Source organism: Acomys minous, assembly GCF_964271855.1.
Source record: "Acomys minous genome assembly, chromosome: 1".
Lineage (NCBI taxonomy): Eukaryota > Metazoa > Chordata > Mammalia > Rodentia > Muridae > Acomys > Acomys minous.
The window spans coordinates 143,504,291-143,521,170 of NC_140483.1; the positions used below are offsets into that span (position 1 = coordinate 143,504,291).

At 46.3% G+C, this 16,880-nt stretch overlaps 1 protein-coding gene across 1 annotated transcript in view; it reads left to right on the forward strand.

Moving 5' to 3' along the window:
* The window catches only part of NR4A3 (nuclear receptor subfamily 4 group A member 3), a 41,878-nt gene that overhangs the window by 3,581 nt on the left and 21,417 nt on the right, over positions 1–16,880 (forward strand). The window contains exons 2-5 of the mRNA XM_084774206.1: positions 1,784–1,957; positions 4,242–5,194; positions 9,005–9,134; positions 9,600–9,772. Of these exons, the coding sequence (XP_084630332.1) occupies positions 4,244–5,194; positions 9,005–9,134; positions 9,600–9,772 (1,254 nt within the window). The 5' untranslated portion in view covers positions 1,784–1,957; positions 4,242–4,243. The remainder of the gene's footprint in view (positions 1–1,783; positions 1,958–4,241; positions 5,195–9,004; positions 9,135–9,599; positions 9,773–16,880) is intronic.

The following is a 16,880-nucleotide window of genomic DNA, read 5'->3' on the forward strand; positions in this document are numbered from 1 at the left end:
CCGCCCAACCTCCGCCCCCGCTCCCCAGGGTTGGAAACTCCGTGGAGGAGCCCGGGTCACAATGGTGTGTTTCACGGTTTCCTCCACACATTTCACCACGGGGAGGGGAACACGGGGGTGTTCCCTTCGTCTGCCCCAGAGAAAGAAAGGGGCTTTGACAGAAGTAGTTATTTCTTCCTAATTTACAACCCCGAGGCTCTGTGCTCCTGGCCCCAGCGGCCACGAGCCGGAGCGACAGAGCGTGTTTCCAAACGCAGAGGCTTTGCCTAGGTAACCGGCTGATGGGGCGGGGTGGGGGGGGGGGAGCGATGGGGTGCTGGGATGGGCAGTAGGATGGGCAGTGTGCCCGCCTCTGAGAGGAACCCCCTTCCCTGGAGAGGCGCGACACCCCCCTCGCTCACCCGAGTTTAGAGGCCACCCCTTAGAGAAAGACTACTCCTGAAAGGCTGGGGGGGGGGGGAGGGATAGGGAACCCAGTAGAATAAGGGGAGGGGTTGCTGGAAGACCCCCTCCTCCTTTGAAGATGCTAGAGGGGGGGCGAGAAGCACATGTTACAGAAGTGGAAAGATCCACTCGTGCCAGTGCCTCAGCGAGCGCAAGGTTTCCGTCGGAGTACCACGGGTTGGGGATGGCAAGGGAATCCCCCATTTCCTGGCCATCGAGAATTTCCTAGACCTGGGGAATCCGAGCCCCTTTCTCTCTACAAGCAAATATGGGGCGCGGGAGTGGCATGAGATGAAACTTACCCCACCTTTGGGTCAAGCGCTCACTAGAGGTCTCTTGGTTAGTTTGGGGGTTGGACTCCCCCCAGGGGGTGGGGCAAGTTCCTAACCTTTGAGCTGTGCCACCCCGGACAAAGGGGGCGCTATAAGCCGGAGTTAGGGGCAACTGGAGCCCTCCTCCCTGCCAGTCAAACTGCACTTCCAAATACAAAGTTTCACTACGCTGTGCACCCGGACCTTCACCCGGGAGCCGCTCTGGGAGCCTTCCGGAATGTACCCCCTCCGAGCCGCAGGGTGGCTTGGAGCCTTGAAGCCGCCCACCCTCCGGGACACCGCCCGCTGAGTGCAGAGGACCTCCCTTGGCCCGCTGCAGCCGCCGCCAAAGCCGTGTGCTGGAGCGCGCGGCTACCAACACAGGCCTTCTTTCCTCTGTGCCCTTTTGTTTGCTTGACCCCTGGCCCACGAAAACTCGCGACTAATAGAAGGGAAGCTCCATTAGCATTTAGAATGAAAAGCGCAGACTTTCTTGATTCCTCCGGGCATTCATGCATTCGTTCTGGATCTTGAGCATTTCCTATGCGGCGTGTAAAATTTGTGTTTGAGGAGTGGGGGCCGTCGGAGTTGAAAAATGGCTATTTTTTTCTGTATACTCCCTGACACCACAATCACCCCCCAAAATCGGGCCATATTCGTTCCTCAAGTGTTCCCTTTACTTCGTCTCCCAGACTTAGCAAGCTGGAAACTAACAGTGGATGTAGAAAAGATCAGTTTCTGGGCGACGACAGGCTGCCAGGCTTTTAACATCAGATCGCATACCACAAAAGGGTCTGTGAGCTCAGTGGGTGCCGGCAACTTTCCCTTAGCATCCGCAGGACAATGTGATGCTTCTTGCCCAGAAACTCCGACAGCCCTGAGGACTTTCCCTTAACCTTATGATAATTCTTTATCGTCATCTACATTTCTACAGGTTAACCCCACCCCCACCCCATTCACCCAACGCTGGGAAAGATGACCCAGCCTAATCTTACCACTATCTCTGTCCCCTCTCTCGATGACTGCAGAGCCCACTGCGGGAGAGCGCAGCCCGACCAGCCCGGGCGCTGAGCCTGGACCCTCAGCAGAGCCGGGCTGTACTGGGGCTGCTTCCTCGAGCCCGACGTCCCCACCTGCTACACTCTCAGCCTCCGCTGGAGAGACCCCCAGCCCCACCATTCAGCGTGCAAGATACCCTCCAGGTAGGTCTGAATCCCTTATTGTGCCTGTGCATGGGAAATGTGTGGGGAAACTAACACCCAGCGGGCAGTCTGGTCAACCTGCCCAGTACCAACACAAGGCTGCTGGCCCCGCATTTCACAGCACAGGTGGCTTCCTGGCACGAAGCACTGCTGTATACCACACCCTGTTGCTACCAATCGGAAGCAGAGATTTCATGAAGGATCTCTCAAAATTATGTTTCCTAAGAATAAAAGCAAATGCTCCAGGAGATTGGGATAATGTTTTTAATGGCTTTATTTTTGTCCTTTTATATCTTATATATTCATTTAAGGCATCATTTGGGGAGATGGGGGACATTTTTTATTGATCTGAAGCCTAAATCACTTGTGGTGCAGGAGCTTGCATGATTGAGGCTCAGAGGCAAGGGAAACCCATGTGAGCCACAGACAGAGGAGTAGATGTAGAGGCCTCAGACTTTGTTTGTAGCACTTCTTTATAAATATGCTAAAGGGGTGTGACGAGTCTGGCCTGGGTGGCCACCAAAGATACACAGATGCACTCACTCTCCTGCTGGAGAATTCAGAAAGACAAAGCGCAATAGGGAGATGACAGCAAGGAAGAATGACAGGTGATTCTAAGGGATTCTTAGAGATTGGGGGTGGGGCGGGGGAATGAAAAGGCCAAGCCAGGATGCTGGCTCTTTGAAATAATCAGCTTCCATTTCCTCCTAAGAACTAGACAGCTTTCACTCCAAGCTAGCTCCTAAGACCTCACTTGAAAAGAAGGCAGGCATGAACTGGCCACCCCTCAACACTGCTTCTCCCGACAGGCCCTCATCATCTTTTTACAAGTCAAGATTCCAACCCATGCACCCATGACTCAATCAGATTTGGAAATGTGGGTAAGAGAACGATGTCAAAGGAAATGTGAAGCGTTCACTTTTCTCTTAATCACACCTTCACACCACGCCCTCCAAGAAGCCAAGCACCTGGGTTCCCTTCGTGGAAAAACCAGCCACCAGAAATTCCCCGTGTTACCACTTTGATTTAGCCATTGAAAAAAGGAAAATTATTAGAAAAAAAATCACTCACTAGAGCCAGTAAATCTCAGGCCCTTCTCACCCACCTCAGCCTCTGTGGATATAGCAAGCATCTCTGACACCAGCTGCTTTGAGGGCCCAGGCTGGGCAAACTGGCAGAGAGACTGCATCTGCTTTGACATTGCTTTCTTCTTTTCCCCTCACAATGAGAAAATACCTAGAATAACGTGCCTGTTAGAAGAGCTGTTATGTTGTTATAAAACAGCTTTAATCTTACTAGGTCAGAATATCATATTAGTCAGAATTGGGAAGTGGATATATATGTCCGTGTGTGTGTGTGTGTGTGTGTGTGTGTGTGTGTGTGTGTGTGTTTGTGTGCGCGCTCACACACACACATACACACACACAGAGTATAGCAGAGAGTGGGGTTGGTTAGTGTGCTGTGTTACAGCTGATCTTTTTCTTTGCAGATGGCATCAACTCCCCCGAGTCCATTTCCTGGGCCTACATGCCCACTTCACCATTTAAGCTGGCTGAAGTCATCAGTGGGGGTCCAGTCTGTGCAGGCTCTAATCCTGCTTGGAGGAGTGGGTGGGAAGCAGCGACCACAACTTGTGTGGGCAGCCTTAGTTGGCACTCATAAAATGTTAGCATGTCATTGCCTCCCTTTGTCCCACACAGGAATCTTTTTTCACTAACCCAAAGGGTTTACAAATCAGTGTGTGTGTGTGTGTGTGTGTGTGTGTGTGTGTGTGTGTGTGTGTGTGTTCAGGACCAATGACATCCTTCTCCCCAAATTAACTACCAAGATATTTACTTCCCTCTCTATGGCTAGAGAGACTACCCCACAATTAGTTTTTAGGACTTAATCTTTTTTATAAAATAATAATAATAATAATAATAATAATAATAATAATAATAATAATAATAATAATATAAAATAAATTGTTGTTGTTGTTGTTGTTGTTGTTATCTGGGCTTATGAGGGAAAGCATCCAGTAACTGGATCTGATAGACCAATCAAGGGAGGGAAGATGGGTGTGGTCATCCCCAGAACGTCAGTTTTCATTGCTCCTGTGGTCCTTTTGTCAGTCAGGGACTCAGCTGTCTTCCCAGCCAGCGAGGAAGAGAGTAAGCTAGGGGCATTCAGTCTTTGCCAGCAGGTGGGAGAAGATGCCACTTCCTGTTTCCTGATTCAAGAGCAGTGAACCCAGCTGGCAAAGGAGTGTCAACTGGCTTCTGAGCCCTATTCTCTGTCCCTGCAGATATGCCCTGCGTGCAAGCCCAATATAGCCCTTCGCCTCCGGGGTCCACTTACGCCACGCAGACTTATGGCTCGGAATACACCACAGAAATCATGAACCCTGACTATTCCAAGCTGACCATGGACCTCGGTAGCACGGGAATCATGGCCACCGCCACGACGTCCCTGCCCAGCTTCAGTACCTTCATGGAGGGCTACCCCAGCAGCTGCGAACTCAAGCCCTCCTGCCTGTACCAAATGCCACCTTCCGGGCCTCGGCCTTTGATCAAGATGGAAGAGGGCCGCGAGCATGGCTACCACCATCACCATCATCACCATCACCACCATCACCATCAGCAGCAGCAACAGCCGTCCATTCCTCCTCCCTCTGGCCCCGAGGACGAGGTACTGCCTAGCACCTCCATGTACTTCAAGCAGTCTCCGCCGTCCACCCCAACCACACCAGGCTTCCCCCCGCAGGCGGGGGCGCTGTGGGAGGACGAGCTGCCCTCGGCTCCTGGCTGCATCGCTCCCGGAACGCTGTTGGACCCGCAGATGAAGACGGTGCCCCCGATGGCCGCCGCGCGCTTCCCGCTCTTCTTCAAGCCCTCACCGCCACACCCTCCGGCTCCCAGCCCTGCGGGCGGCCACCACCTAGGCTATGACCCTACTGCCGCGGCTGCGCTCAGCCTGCCCCTGGGAGCCGCTGCCGCCGCGGGCAGCCAAGCTGCGGCGCTCGAGGGCCACCCGTACGGGCTCCCGCTGGCCAAGAGGACGGCCACACTGACCTTCCCACCACTGGGCCTCACAACCTCCCCTACCGCTTCCAGCCTGCTGGGAGAGAGCCCCAGTCTGCCATCGCCACCCAACAGGAGCTCATCATCCGGAGAGGGCACGTGTGCTGTGTGCGGGGACAATGCTGCCTGCCAGCATTACGGGGTACGCACCTGCGAGGGCTGCAAGGGCTTCTTCAAGGTGAGAGCATGCCCCTTCCAGGTGCTTCCTTCGCTCTGCAGTCAGACCCCTTGCTAAGACATCTAAGTGGGTATAGGAACATCCTTGCCCTTGCCAGGATGAAAGCGACAATCCCACACACTATGCATTCCTAGGCCTAGAACTTCAGACCCATCTTTCCCAGGGTTTTTAAACTTGAAGTTTCCACGCAAGCTGTCCATGCACTTGAGGGGTCTGCATCAACCTCCTGACTTAGCATTGCCTTCTGAGAGTTTTGTTTTGTTTTGTTTTGTTTTGGGTTTTTTGTTTGTTTGTTTGTTTGTTTCTTGTTTGTTTGTTTTTTCCTGAACAGGGTTTTCTATACATTCTCAAAAGGGTCTAAACTTCAGCAATGCCCAAACATCATCATGCCTTCCCTGTCCACCCAGAGAATGAGAAAATAGCGCCTGAATGGCAGGTCTGCGCAGTCGAGTCTCAATCTTCACAGGAAGAACTGCAAGCCTAGAATTAGACAGACTTAAGGTTGAAATCTGGTCACTCACTAGCTGTTTTATTCAGTGTGCTTTCGAGATAGATGCTAATTGTTTCTTAGAGGAGAAAAATGGAGATTCAGAGGAGTCATTCCACTGCCACAGAGCTCACGCTCAGAGAGTGAGGTGGAGACAGGAAGTCAACTCATATCCCTGTGCTCCCAAGAGGCTCCCCTTTCCTAGCTTCACAGTGGCCGGATAGAGGGAGAGGAAAACTGGCTAGAGGCGGCTTGGGACAGCTTAGTCCAGAAGAGGGTAGAAGACAGAAGCCAGGCCTTGCCAACCCACCCAGTCCTCTAGGAACGCCTTCCTCCCTGCATCTGTGCACGCACACAGTACCCACATGTGTACCCATTCTCCCATAGACGCATGGAGAGTCGTACAGTGAGTGCATCATCAGCCTCTCCATATTTATCAGCAAAGAAACTGAAGCCTGGACAAGCACCCTTTGGGCAGGCTTGCCACAGGGACAGCTGGCATCCCTTGACTCTGGAGTTCACTTGTCTTCCCATCCCTGATGTGTGTGTAGGGGGTCAGCTTACTTACTCTTTTGCTGTTCTTCCTTTTGTCATTGAGCCTCAGATGGTTCTAGATACTTCTGTTCCAGTCTCTTCACACCCTAACCTACTGATACTTCAGGCACGCACAGACCCACACAAATGACATAGGTGAAGTGTGATGCTGACTGGGTGATGACTTGGGTGGCAAATTGAATATGTTTAGGAGCATGCCGCGATGGGAGCTGCAAGATTCAAGTAGGAATCCTAACTTGTCACCTACCAGTTTATAACATTGGACATAAGCCTTCTTTCTAGACCTTAATTTCCCAGCCAGTGCATCAAATCCAAAGTAAGGCCACGTGGTGGCGCACGCCTTTAATCCCAGCACTAGGGAGGCAGAGGCAGGATGATCTCTGTGAGTTCGAAGCCAGCCTGGTCTACAAAGTGAGTCCAAGACAGCCGGGGCTACACAGAGAAACCCTGTCTGGAAAAACTTATTATCGAATGAAAACTCTAAAGCATTATGTCAATGCACATGCTTCTGGTTGTACATACGAAATGACAAGCAACTATTTTTGTTGTGACAATGTCAGTCATTAAATTCTCTAGGTAAATGAAAGGATGCTTGGGTAAAGATGTTAAGTGCTTCACAGATGCACAGCCTTATGATATTTTAAGGACAGAACTTTCTTTTAATGAGCCATGTCTGTTAGTCCTTGTTTTTCCCTCGGTGTTAGGGGCTGAACCTGGGCCTTTGTGCTTGCCAGTCAGGTTCTCAGCCATCTGAGCTAATCTCCAACGCTGGGTTAACCTCTACCCTTTTCTTTTTTTCTCTCTCTCCCTCTCCCCTGTTAGTCAAGATTTCCAAAGCTGCTTCCACGTAACTATATTCCTTTAGCAGGTTGGGGTATTATAACATTTCAGTGGAAATGGTGAAGGTCAGTAAACATCAACAGGAAGGGAGGAAGGAAAGACACTCCAAGAAGCGATGAATTAAAACTCCACAGTAGAGCCGTCCCCAGACCCCTGAGAACTTATCACAACCTGGGAGTGTAACATCCCAAGTCTGGAAGGGTACAGTAACCTCCCTCCCACACCCAGCTCCCCTTTTCCTCAGCAATTCTCTTAAAAACAGATCTATACTTGAAAGGGTGGGAGCAGGCTGGGGTAGGGCCACCCCACAGATCTGTTAATTAAGGGAACCGGAGCTGGATTTACCCAGTGGCTTTCTACCATTAAATTGAATTCTTTTTTTTAAAAAAAGTGACATGAAGTGCAGTTAATGATGGAACCCAGTGATTGAACTGTAACGATCTCTCTTGTCCTTGCACTGTGCAGACGCACACAAATGCGGAGAGGGCTTCAGGCTATTGGGAAAATGTATACCTGCTGTAAAATGCCACAGGCCCTTGGGGATAAAGTCATCCAGGGTGCTGGAAGGTATGGGCATGTTCTATGAATGAGAACTTCCTTCAAAGGCTGCTGTCAGGACAGGCTGCTGAGAATGGAGGTGCTGAAAACTCGCGAGTCTTTCCGAGTCTTGCTTTCTAAAATGCAGCAGCTATGCCTTAGACTTGACACAGGTTGACTTTATCATATGTATAACCATTTCCCTAAGTGAAAATGAAAAGGGGACAGAGTAAAACTGTAACCTGGGAAGGAAGAAGAATGGAAAATAAAGACCAAAAGTAAAACTAGAGTTTTGAACCCAGAACAGATCACCAAGCGAAGGTTACCTAAACTTCTTTTAAAGCTTAGCCCAGACTCCCTAAATAAATTCCCGTGTTCTGCTCTGGGGTGGGGTTGTGTAGATTCAGGTCCTTCTGGAACATTCCATCCTAAGTGTGAAAAATGCGACCATTTGCACAAAGGTTGTCATGCTTTTTTTTTTAAAGCACTTTTTTATATTTTGAGCATAAGAGATGTTTAATTATTGCCCTCAAAATTCTATGTGATTCAGAAAAGTGTGATGTTATTTTTATCTACAACATCAAGCATTGACGTGTCATTGATAATGTGGTTCTTTTTGGTGTCATATAATAATAGTCATATATAAAATACCAGGGTGCATATAGCTTCATATTTCCTTCCTTCTCTTATTCTTACCTGGCCTTGGATTTTCTCTCTTGGATATGATAGTGATTTTTTTTTCTATCTAACTTTAAGAATTTACTTTCAAAGTCAGAAGTGGTCAGTTTATTATATGTATCCTTTAAAGATAAAATGAATTAAGCAGGGCAATCATGTGGATTTTTAAAAATTGAAACATAATTTCCTATATATCTTAGAATTAAAACTATATATACCAAGACAGACTCTGATTTTACTCTGTACGGCTTCATCTCTATTGAGTAACAAAACCAGTTATTGTGATATCTGGCTTACAATAGTGACACCATACATAGCCCAGCCCAGATAATTCTGATTTTATTTTAATAAGGTCAGTGATAATCAGGGGAGTAGAACAAGTAGAAAATTGTTCCCAAGGGGATATTAAATGTGGAGATAATCTAATCCTCCGAGGTACGATATGTTGACCTGGTAATTTCAGATATGATTTTATCATTCAGAGTTGGGCGCCTCCTGAGACTCGCTTCAGAACAACCCAAGATGATTTTCACTGTCAGCCAGGAACACTAATAAAATTGTTTTTCCTGCAGGCTAGCGTGTTAGGAAATTAAATTTATCTAATTATACAAATTGCACTGTCGCTTTTCACATTGTAATTAAAATACATCTTGTCAGGTCTTGCCTCTTTCCAGAAACTATTAGTTGACTATCTTTGTGTTATATTTTCTCAGAGAACAGTGCAGAAAAATGCAAAATATGTTTGCCTGGCAAATAAAAACTGCCCAGTAGACAAGAGACGTCGAAATCGATGTCAATACTGCAGATTTCAGAAGTGTCTCAGTGTCGGGATGGTTAAAGAAGGTAAGACCATATGCTTTTCATCTGGCTTGCTTGTGTGTATCCTCAGACAGGGAAGTCTGCTAATATTTACATTGAGGCAGCAAATTTTCCTAGTGTGTCTTTCTTTCAAACATTTCAAACACTGAAGTAGCACTGAGGTCTGCTTGTTCTAACTTCTCAAAAATCAAATTTTTAAAAAGCCATTGTTCTGTTTGAGGGGATTTATCGGAGCTAACTCGTCACCGGATGTTAAGTGTGCGATGGCTTTTTTTTTTTTTCTGATTATTTCAACTCTCACTCGATCACTGCTGAGCGTTTTATTCCGAACCGAACACTGCTTTGAAATGGTGGATCTCGTTCGTCATTGCCACACTCTAATGTGTTTGGATTCTTCTTCTTCGTGGTTTATGCCTATTCCAAGTGTGATCTTTAAACATTGGGTTTTTTTTTCTCTCTCTCTCTCTCTGTCTCTCTGTGTCTCATCAGTTGTGCGTACAGACAGTCTGAAAGGGAGGAGAGGTCGGCTGCCTTCCAAACCAAAGAGCCCACTACAGCAGGAGCCTTCGCAGCCTTCGCCGCCATCCCCTCCTACCTGCATGATGAATGCCCTCGTGCGAGCTTTAACAGATGCAACGCCCAGAGATCTTGATTATTCCAGAGTAAGTTTTACAAATGCTTTCTTTCTTTCGTATGATTCTCCAGTCATAACAGTGACGAGAGCTGATTGAATGACTGTGCCTGGCACTGTGCTAGTCAGTTCTCAGCCTTTTCTATAGCCCAGCTTCATTTAGCCATTAGTACGTTCACTATAGCAGATAGCTTTTGCCTTTGCTGACTCTAAATGCCTCACCAGCAGACCCTGACAGGGCTACACCTGTCACACCTATGGTTGTAGGGTTCCTGGTGGGGCTAATGAAAGCTGCTCAAGTGAACTACGGTTTGTAGGAATTTAGTTTTGTTTCCTTGGTGCTTGAGAGATTGTGACTACTGTGTTTCTCATATTGTGATCGGACTCTCTGGGTGAGCCTCAAGTCACCCTTACGCAGTCTACCCAATTGTAGCCTTGTTGATCAACCTGCTGCTTATTCGGAGGTGGGGTGGGGTGGTGGGTGGGGATTAGACCTTGGAGAGGAACAGGCCCCCGCCTTGGCATCAGGGCCATCAGGAGGACTGGGATGGAAGGCTGCCTTCTCTGTCTCCTGTCTGTGTCACCTGGCTTGTGTGCTTGGCTTTCTCCTCCCGCACAGTGGAAATGATGACCACATTTAACACCAGGGAAGGGTTTGTGTATCAGTCACACAAGGATGACAAAACCATTTTGAAAACATAAACTATTACCAATGTTGTTATTTCAGTCAACCAAAACATATCAACGTTTTAATTTCACATAGGACATTATTTTTTTTTAAATCTCATGTATGAAGTCTGCAAATTTCCTTGAATCCGAACTGCACTGAGAAGGGTAATAAGAGAATATTTTTGAGAAAAGTTACAAACATTATGATAATGCCATTTTTATAGAACCTTGCGAACTGCACTGAGAAGGGTAATAAGAGAATATTTTTGAGAAAAGTTACAAACATTATGATAATGCCATTTTTATAGAACCTTGAAAAACAGAGTTCCAGTAAAATAGAATCTTAATACAGATGGAAGAGGAAGAAAAAAATCTTAGTTACTGAATAATTCTTCATGTTAAACATTGTATCACGCTATCTCATTACACCCTTGAAAACAGCTACGAGCTATAAGGGGCATTACTTCCACTTGAAGACAAGCATGCTTAGAAACACAGATGAAGAGAGGCTAGTGTGGGGGTCTCCCATTGGTTGATCTGATTGCCTTCCCCATGGATAATTCAGCATTTTCCAGCATCTGGGTGAATGTCTGGCAGAGAACAAGAGTATACCTTTGCTATGTGGCCTCCTTTTGGGTTTTGGTGTTGACAGAAAGGATGGATGAACCTGCTGAGAGCCTCTTGCCCTCCTCCCTACCCTCCTTCTAGTCAGCAAGGCCCTCTCTACACCTTGTCACAAGACTCCCTGTAAGTAGCGTGGTAGATCCTTAGCACCAAAGGTTGAGGACTCTTGTTCTGATTGTAAGTAGCATCTCTTGATGAAAGTCAAGCCTCCAGGAGTATAATAGCACAACAGAATGATACAGTGACTAACGGCTCAGGCTTTGAAAGCAGGCGAGTCTAGGTGAAAATCCCAATGCCAGCATATCCTAGCCAGATGACCTTGAGAAATTGACTTTTGTTTTAATGCTTTGGTTTCCTCATCTTTTTTATTTGGAAATATTATCTGCTCCCCGGGATTGTTTGTTAAGATTAAATATGGTGGCATTTGTCAAAACATCAGCATGGTACCCTGTATGTTGTTACCTTGATCAGACTCTTTACTCTGACCATTTGTCAAATATGCTAGTACGTATAGGCACGACATAGTCAGGTACCACATAGCAACATCATTGATAGAAGTATTATTATCCCTATGGCCCCAATAAGAAACTCAAAACAGAGAGAGGCGAAGGGATTGACTGGCCCAAGGTAACAAAACAAAACAAAAATCTGTCAGAGGTCAAATTAGGAGTCAGGCATCACTGACTCTGGTTGCAGTGAGGGAGGAAGCTACCAGATTCTTTGGACATGAAGACTCTCCTCCCCAAATCCCCCTCCCCCACCCCCCACTAGTTCATCTGCAGTAACATAGCTTATAGGTGCTGCCTTGGCTAAGGCTGTAGCATGCAACCTGACATCATCCCCTGGCATTTGGCATTCCCACCAATGGTCAGTCCAGAAAAGTTGAGCCCCCCCCCAATGATATTGTATCCCCAAACTTTCTAATTATCAGTCTCCATGGTCTAATTTCTCATGTGGTGGCATTGTCTCCCCACTACGATGAGTTATCCCAGCTGGGAACTGTCTCTACACTGAAAAAAATCAATCCAGTGTGTTTGCTCGCCTCTGCACCGTTCAGTCTGTTAGTCTGGAGTCATCATCCTCATCAACAAACATTTATCCAACTTAATTGTTAGCTTTGCCCCAAATAGCAGATTGCTCATGCCAAAGTCTGGGTCATGTGGATGCTACCTTTGAGGCCCAGCTCAATTTTGCAAAGCATATTTATTTTAATTGCATTGTTTTTGGAATCAGGTTAAACTTCATCGCTTGGGTTCTCCTGCATTTAGATAGCTCTACAAAATTATCAAAAAATTGGACCCAAATCAACTAAATTAGAAGACTTTTTAAAAAATACAGTGAGCTTTCATCAAAAACTTGGAAGAAGGCACAGGAGCGTGCTGATCACATTCGCAGATGACAGAAAGCTGGGAGGGATAGCTAATGTGATGGATGTCAGTATCAACATTCAGAACGATCTCGACAGGTTGGAACAGGAAGGGCTGAAACCATCACGAAGAAAGTTAACAAAAATAAATGTGAAGCTCAGCATTTAGGGTTTTTTTTTTCTTTCTTCTTTTTAAAGGGGAGAGCCTTGGCTTGTCAGTGGTTCATTCAGGAGTTTATTCCATAGACACTCGGCATATGATCCAAAGAAGATGTGCATGGGGGGGGGGGCGGGCTGCTAAATTACCTGCTGTGGTGTAAGAAGAACAGAACCAGAGTTCAATTCCATATGGTCCTATGGACTCTGTCCTTTCAGATCACACTTCAAGGACTGAGTCCAATCCAAGACCAGATTTAGGGGGGATGTAGATACACTGTCTCTAGAAACTTGTAATGGGATGGTTGAGGGAAGAAGGAGGAGGAGGAGGAGGAGGAGGAGGAGAAGAAGACATACAGATAGGAAGGGAGGTTTGTAGAAATTAGGTCGCTCTCTTTTCCCTGTGTCAAAAAGAAAAGGAATACTTCTGTTCCCCCTGGCAAATCTAGAGAAAGAAGATGAGAGGGGAGGGAGGGGAGGTGTCTTCAAACCTGCTCTGAGGACAAGTTCTCTGGTCCATGCCAACTGCAGTCGTAGTGAGGTCAGCAAACCAAGGAGTAATCAAGGACAGCACGTGACAGGATTCTCCACAAAGGGAAGGGTTCGCTACATGGCATTAAGTCCCTTCTGACTCTTAAGATTTTATGCTTCTGAGGTTTACTTTTTGGTTCCTTAATGTAAGTACTTACATGCAGGAATATACAAGAATAAGTAAGTAGTCATATATATGCACGTGCGTGTGCGCGCGCACACACACACACACACACACACACACACACATGACTACATAACTTTACTTGGTGCTGAGGAGATGTCTAAGTTGGCAAAGTGCACACCACAAGAACGTGAGGACCTGAGTTCAAATCCTTGGCATTACATACAGATCTAGGCACAGCAGCATGCACTTGAAATTCCAGAGCTGGGGAGGTGGCAGCACCCCAGGATCCAGTCTAGCCAGTGATGAGCTTTAGGTTAAGTGTGAGACCCTTTCTCAAAAATAAAATGGATTAGGGAGAGGAGTTGGGGGTGAATATGATTTAAAAAAAAAAAGACCTTGTATGGATGTGGTGGTTTGAATAAGAGGGGCCCCATAGGCTCACATTGCTTGAATGTTTAGTTACCAAGGAGTGGCACTGTTTGAGAAGGATTAGGAGGTGTGGACTTGCTGGCGTAGGTGTGGCCTTGTTGGAGGAAGTGTGTGTGTGTTTGTCGGGGATGGGGGGGTGCTTTGAGGGTTTAAAAGCCCATGCTAGGGCCAGGCTCTTTCTCTCTCAGCCTGCAGATTAGGATGTAGCTCTGAGCTAGTACTCCAGCACCACTGTGCTGCCATGGCGAGCATGGACTAAACCTCTGAAACTACATGCAAGACCCCAATTAAATGCTTTCCTTGCCAGCCTGGTCTACAAAGTGAGTCCGGGACAGCCAAGGCTACACAGAGAAACCCTGTCTCGAAAAACAAAAACAACAACAACAAAAAACGCTTTCCTTTATGAGTTGCCTTAGTTATGGTGTTTTTTCACAATAGAGCCATGACTAAGACCATGCATTGACAATATGACATTTTCAAGTAATTAATATTTTTCAAATAAATATAAAATTGTAAAGGTGGAGAATCAACAAGGAAGTCACTGGACATTGACCTCTGATCTCCACCCACACATGCATACACACATGTGCATATACCCTTATATAAACATACACAGACATACACTTAGAACACAAAATTCATGAAACAAGCTGGCTCAGCAAGTAAATGCTTTTGCTGCCAACCCTGATGGCCTAAGGTCGATCCCCAGAACCTATGTAGTAAATAGGGAGAAGCAAACCCCATGCCATGGCACTGGAGTGCTCATACACAGATAGATAGATAGATAGATAGATAGATAGATAGATAGATAGATAAGGAGGGAAAGAGGAACTTTTCTAAATGAATGAAACAAAGTACCTATGTGGAGCCAGATGCCATCTTAAGTATTTTCTTTTTCTCTTTTAAAAATATTTTTATGTAAGCCCTCGACTCTGTGCCACAGAAACTATAGTGTCAGTGTTTTTGTTTTTAAAGATTGGCATTGCCTGAAACTTAGCTTGTATAGTACCTTCCCTTTCAAATTTTATAATTATGAAATCATAGCACCGAATGACTTTGAGATCATCTAAGACAACCCCCATGTTTTCAGAGGAATAAATTAAAGCTCAGCAGGGCTAATTCTGTGGCTGAAGACTGGTGGCAGGGCTGAGACGAGCCACAGCCACTCAAGGAATTGCTTCTGTGCCATCATACTATCCCTGGAAGTTAAGGACAATTTACTTGACAAACTACAATGATAGTACTGTGCATTTATACTATATCATCATGTTTATGGTATAATACTGTATGGTAATATCTTTTCCCAAAAGTTAATTCATTTAGAAGTAAATACAAAGAAACACTATTTGCTGTACATTAGCACCCACCCAATCCCTCTCTCAGCTACTGATATTAACACTGTAGTATGTGTTCATAGCTTATTGCATGTTAGACAGGTTGTCCGGTCACGTTTGAGCCTAACAGTTGACTTGGCCAATATAGTCTATTAACGGTACTAGCAGTTTCCCCCAGTGATCAGGCCAATAGAGAAGGAAGAAAAGGTCTGCCAGCCAGTGCCTCTCAATTCCACGAAGCAGGATCTGTGCCTTAAAGGTAGAAACTGAGTGAGCCCTTTTCTCCCCCAAATGTGGAAAAAGGAAGGGTTTTGTTCCAAGTCACAGAGGGAATGAATGTTTTAAGAGGCCAGGATGAGCGCTCCTGAGCTCTGTGACGCATTCCTGGCTCGGGAACCTGCACTTCTCCTGTGGGCCAAACTTCTCTCCCTCAAAACTGAGCTCAGATCACTGTACATCAGCGCAGTCAAAACATGTCACATTTGATTTGTTTCTACCCGCGATGCTGCTATTCCCTGCCCCACAGTTGCTTTTAATTTAGCAATACAAGTATATATAGATGCTGGGCTCGGCTTCAGTGCCTGCATAATTACTAATGAGGAAATATCCTTAATGTCCTCATTAGTTGGTCATTCCGAGTACTTTACAGCACGCTAGGATGTTTTCTGGTAATCGGCGCACTTAGGGCAGTAACAGACTGCAGCTACGAGAACGATCCCTCACATCAAACCAGGCACCAGCGTATGCCACTTCCATGCTAATGAGATAGCCTTTAAGACCCAACGTGACCAGCACATGTTAGACTTACAGAGACTACAGCATGAAGGCTACAAATGCTGGTTTCAGGAAGCTTTGGGGAAGAAATTGCCCAGTTGATTCACTGGGTGGCATCAGCCAGTTCCTTCCATCAGGGCCCTCAGTTTGAAAGGTGAAGAGACTGGACTAAGTGCACTACTGTGGTCCCTTGTAGGGCTCTTATCCCCTATCCCTGTCATCATAATCACACCTGCTACAAGCAGTTCTTCTGTGTATGTGAGCCCTGAGGAGTGTGGTACCCAAATTGCCTCCATGCCAGCATCTCCCTTAGTTCCCAGGCTGCCTTCAGGCCTGCATCTCCCTGAATGTGGTGCCCAGACTGCCTTCAGGCTCGCATCTCTCTGAGTGTGGTACCCAGAGTGCCTCAACGACACAGAACGGTAGTGTTTGCTTTAACATGCAGGTCCCCCTGGGTCACACCCAGACCTACTGAACCGGACTTGACCATCAGGAGGCCAGAAAGAATCTTTATTTTAACAAGAGCCCTCTCACATGGTTCTTTGGCATTGTAAAGTTTGAGAGCCACCACTGCACTTTAATAACGACAATTTGACTTTCCTTTGAAGGTCCCAGTTTATCTAGGGATGAGAAAGGATGAGCTATAAAATTTCCAGGAAGCACTAAATTCACTTAACAAACATATAGGGGGGTGAGGGGAGCACATGGATTGTGGATCTGGTAAAACTCTGCCATTGTGGTGCTCACATGCCAGTGAAGGAGAAAGAAGGTGCTAGAAAAATCACCTCTAGTGACACCATTAGTGACAGGAGGGACACTTTTTTTTTTTTTTTTTTTTTTTTAGTTTTTTAGTTTTTTAGTCTTTAGTTTTTCTTAGGGGCACAGACAAAAGAAAGTTGGGAGAAAAATGCATTCATCACCAATCATTACCAATTTTTAAAATGTTGCTTTAAATTTATTTTATTTGTCAGCATATCTACCTGTGGTGTGTACTTGTGTTCAAATATATTTGGGGGCGTGTTGTGGGGTGAATGTACATGTGTCTTGAGGAAGTCCAGAGGTTGATGTCGGGTGTCTTCCTCCATCACTTTTCACCATCTATATGGAGGCAGGGTCTCTCATGAACCTG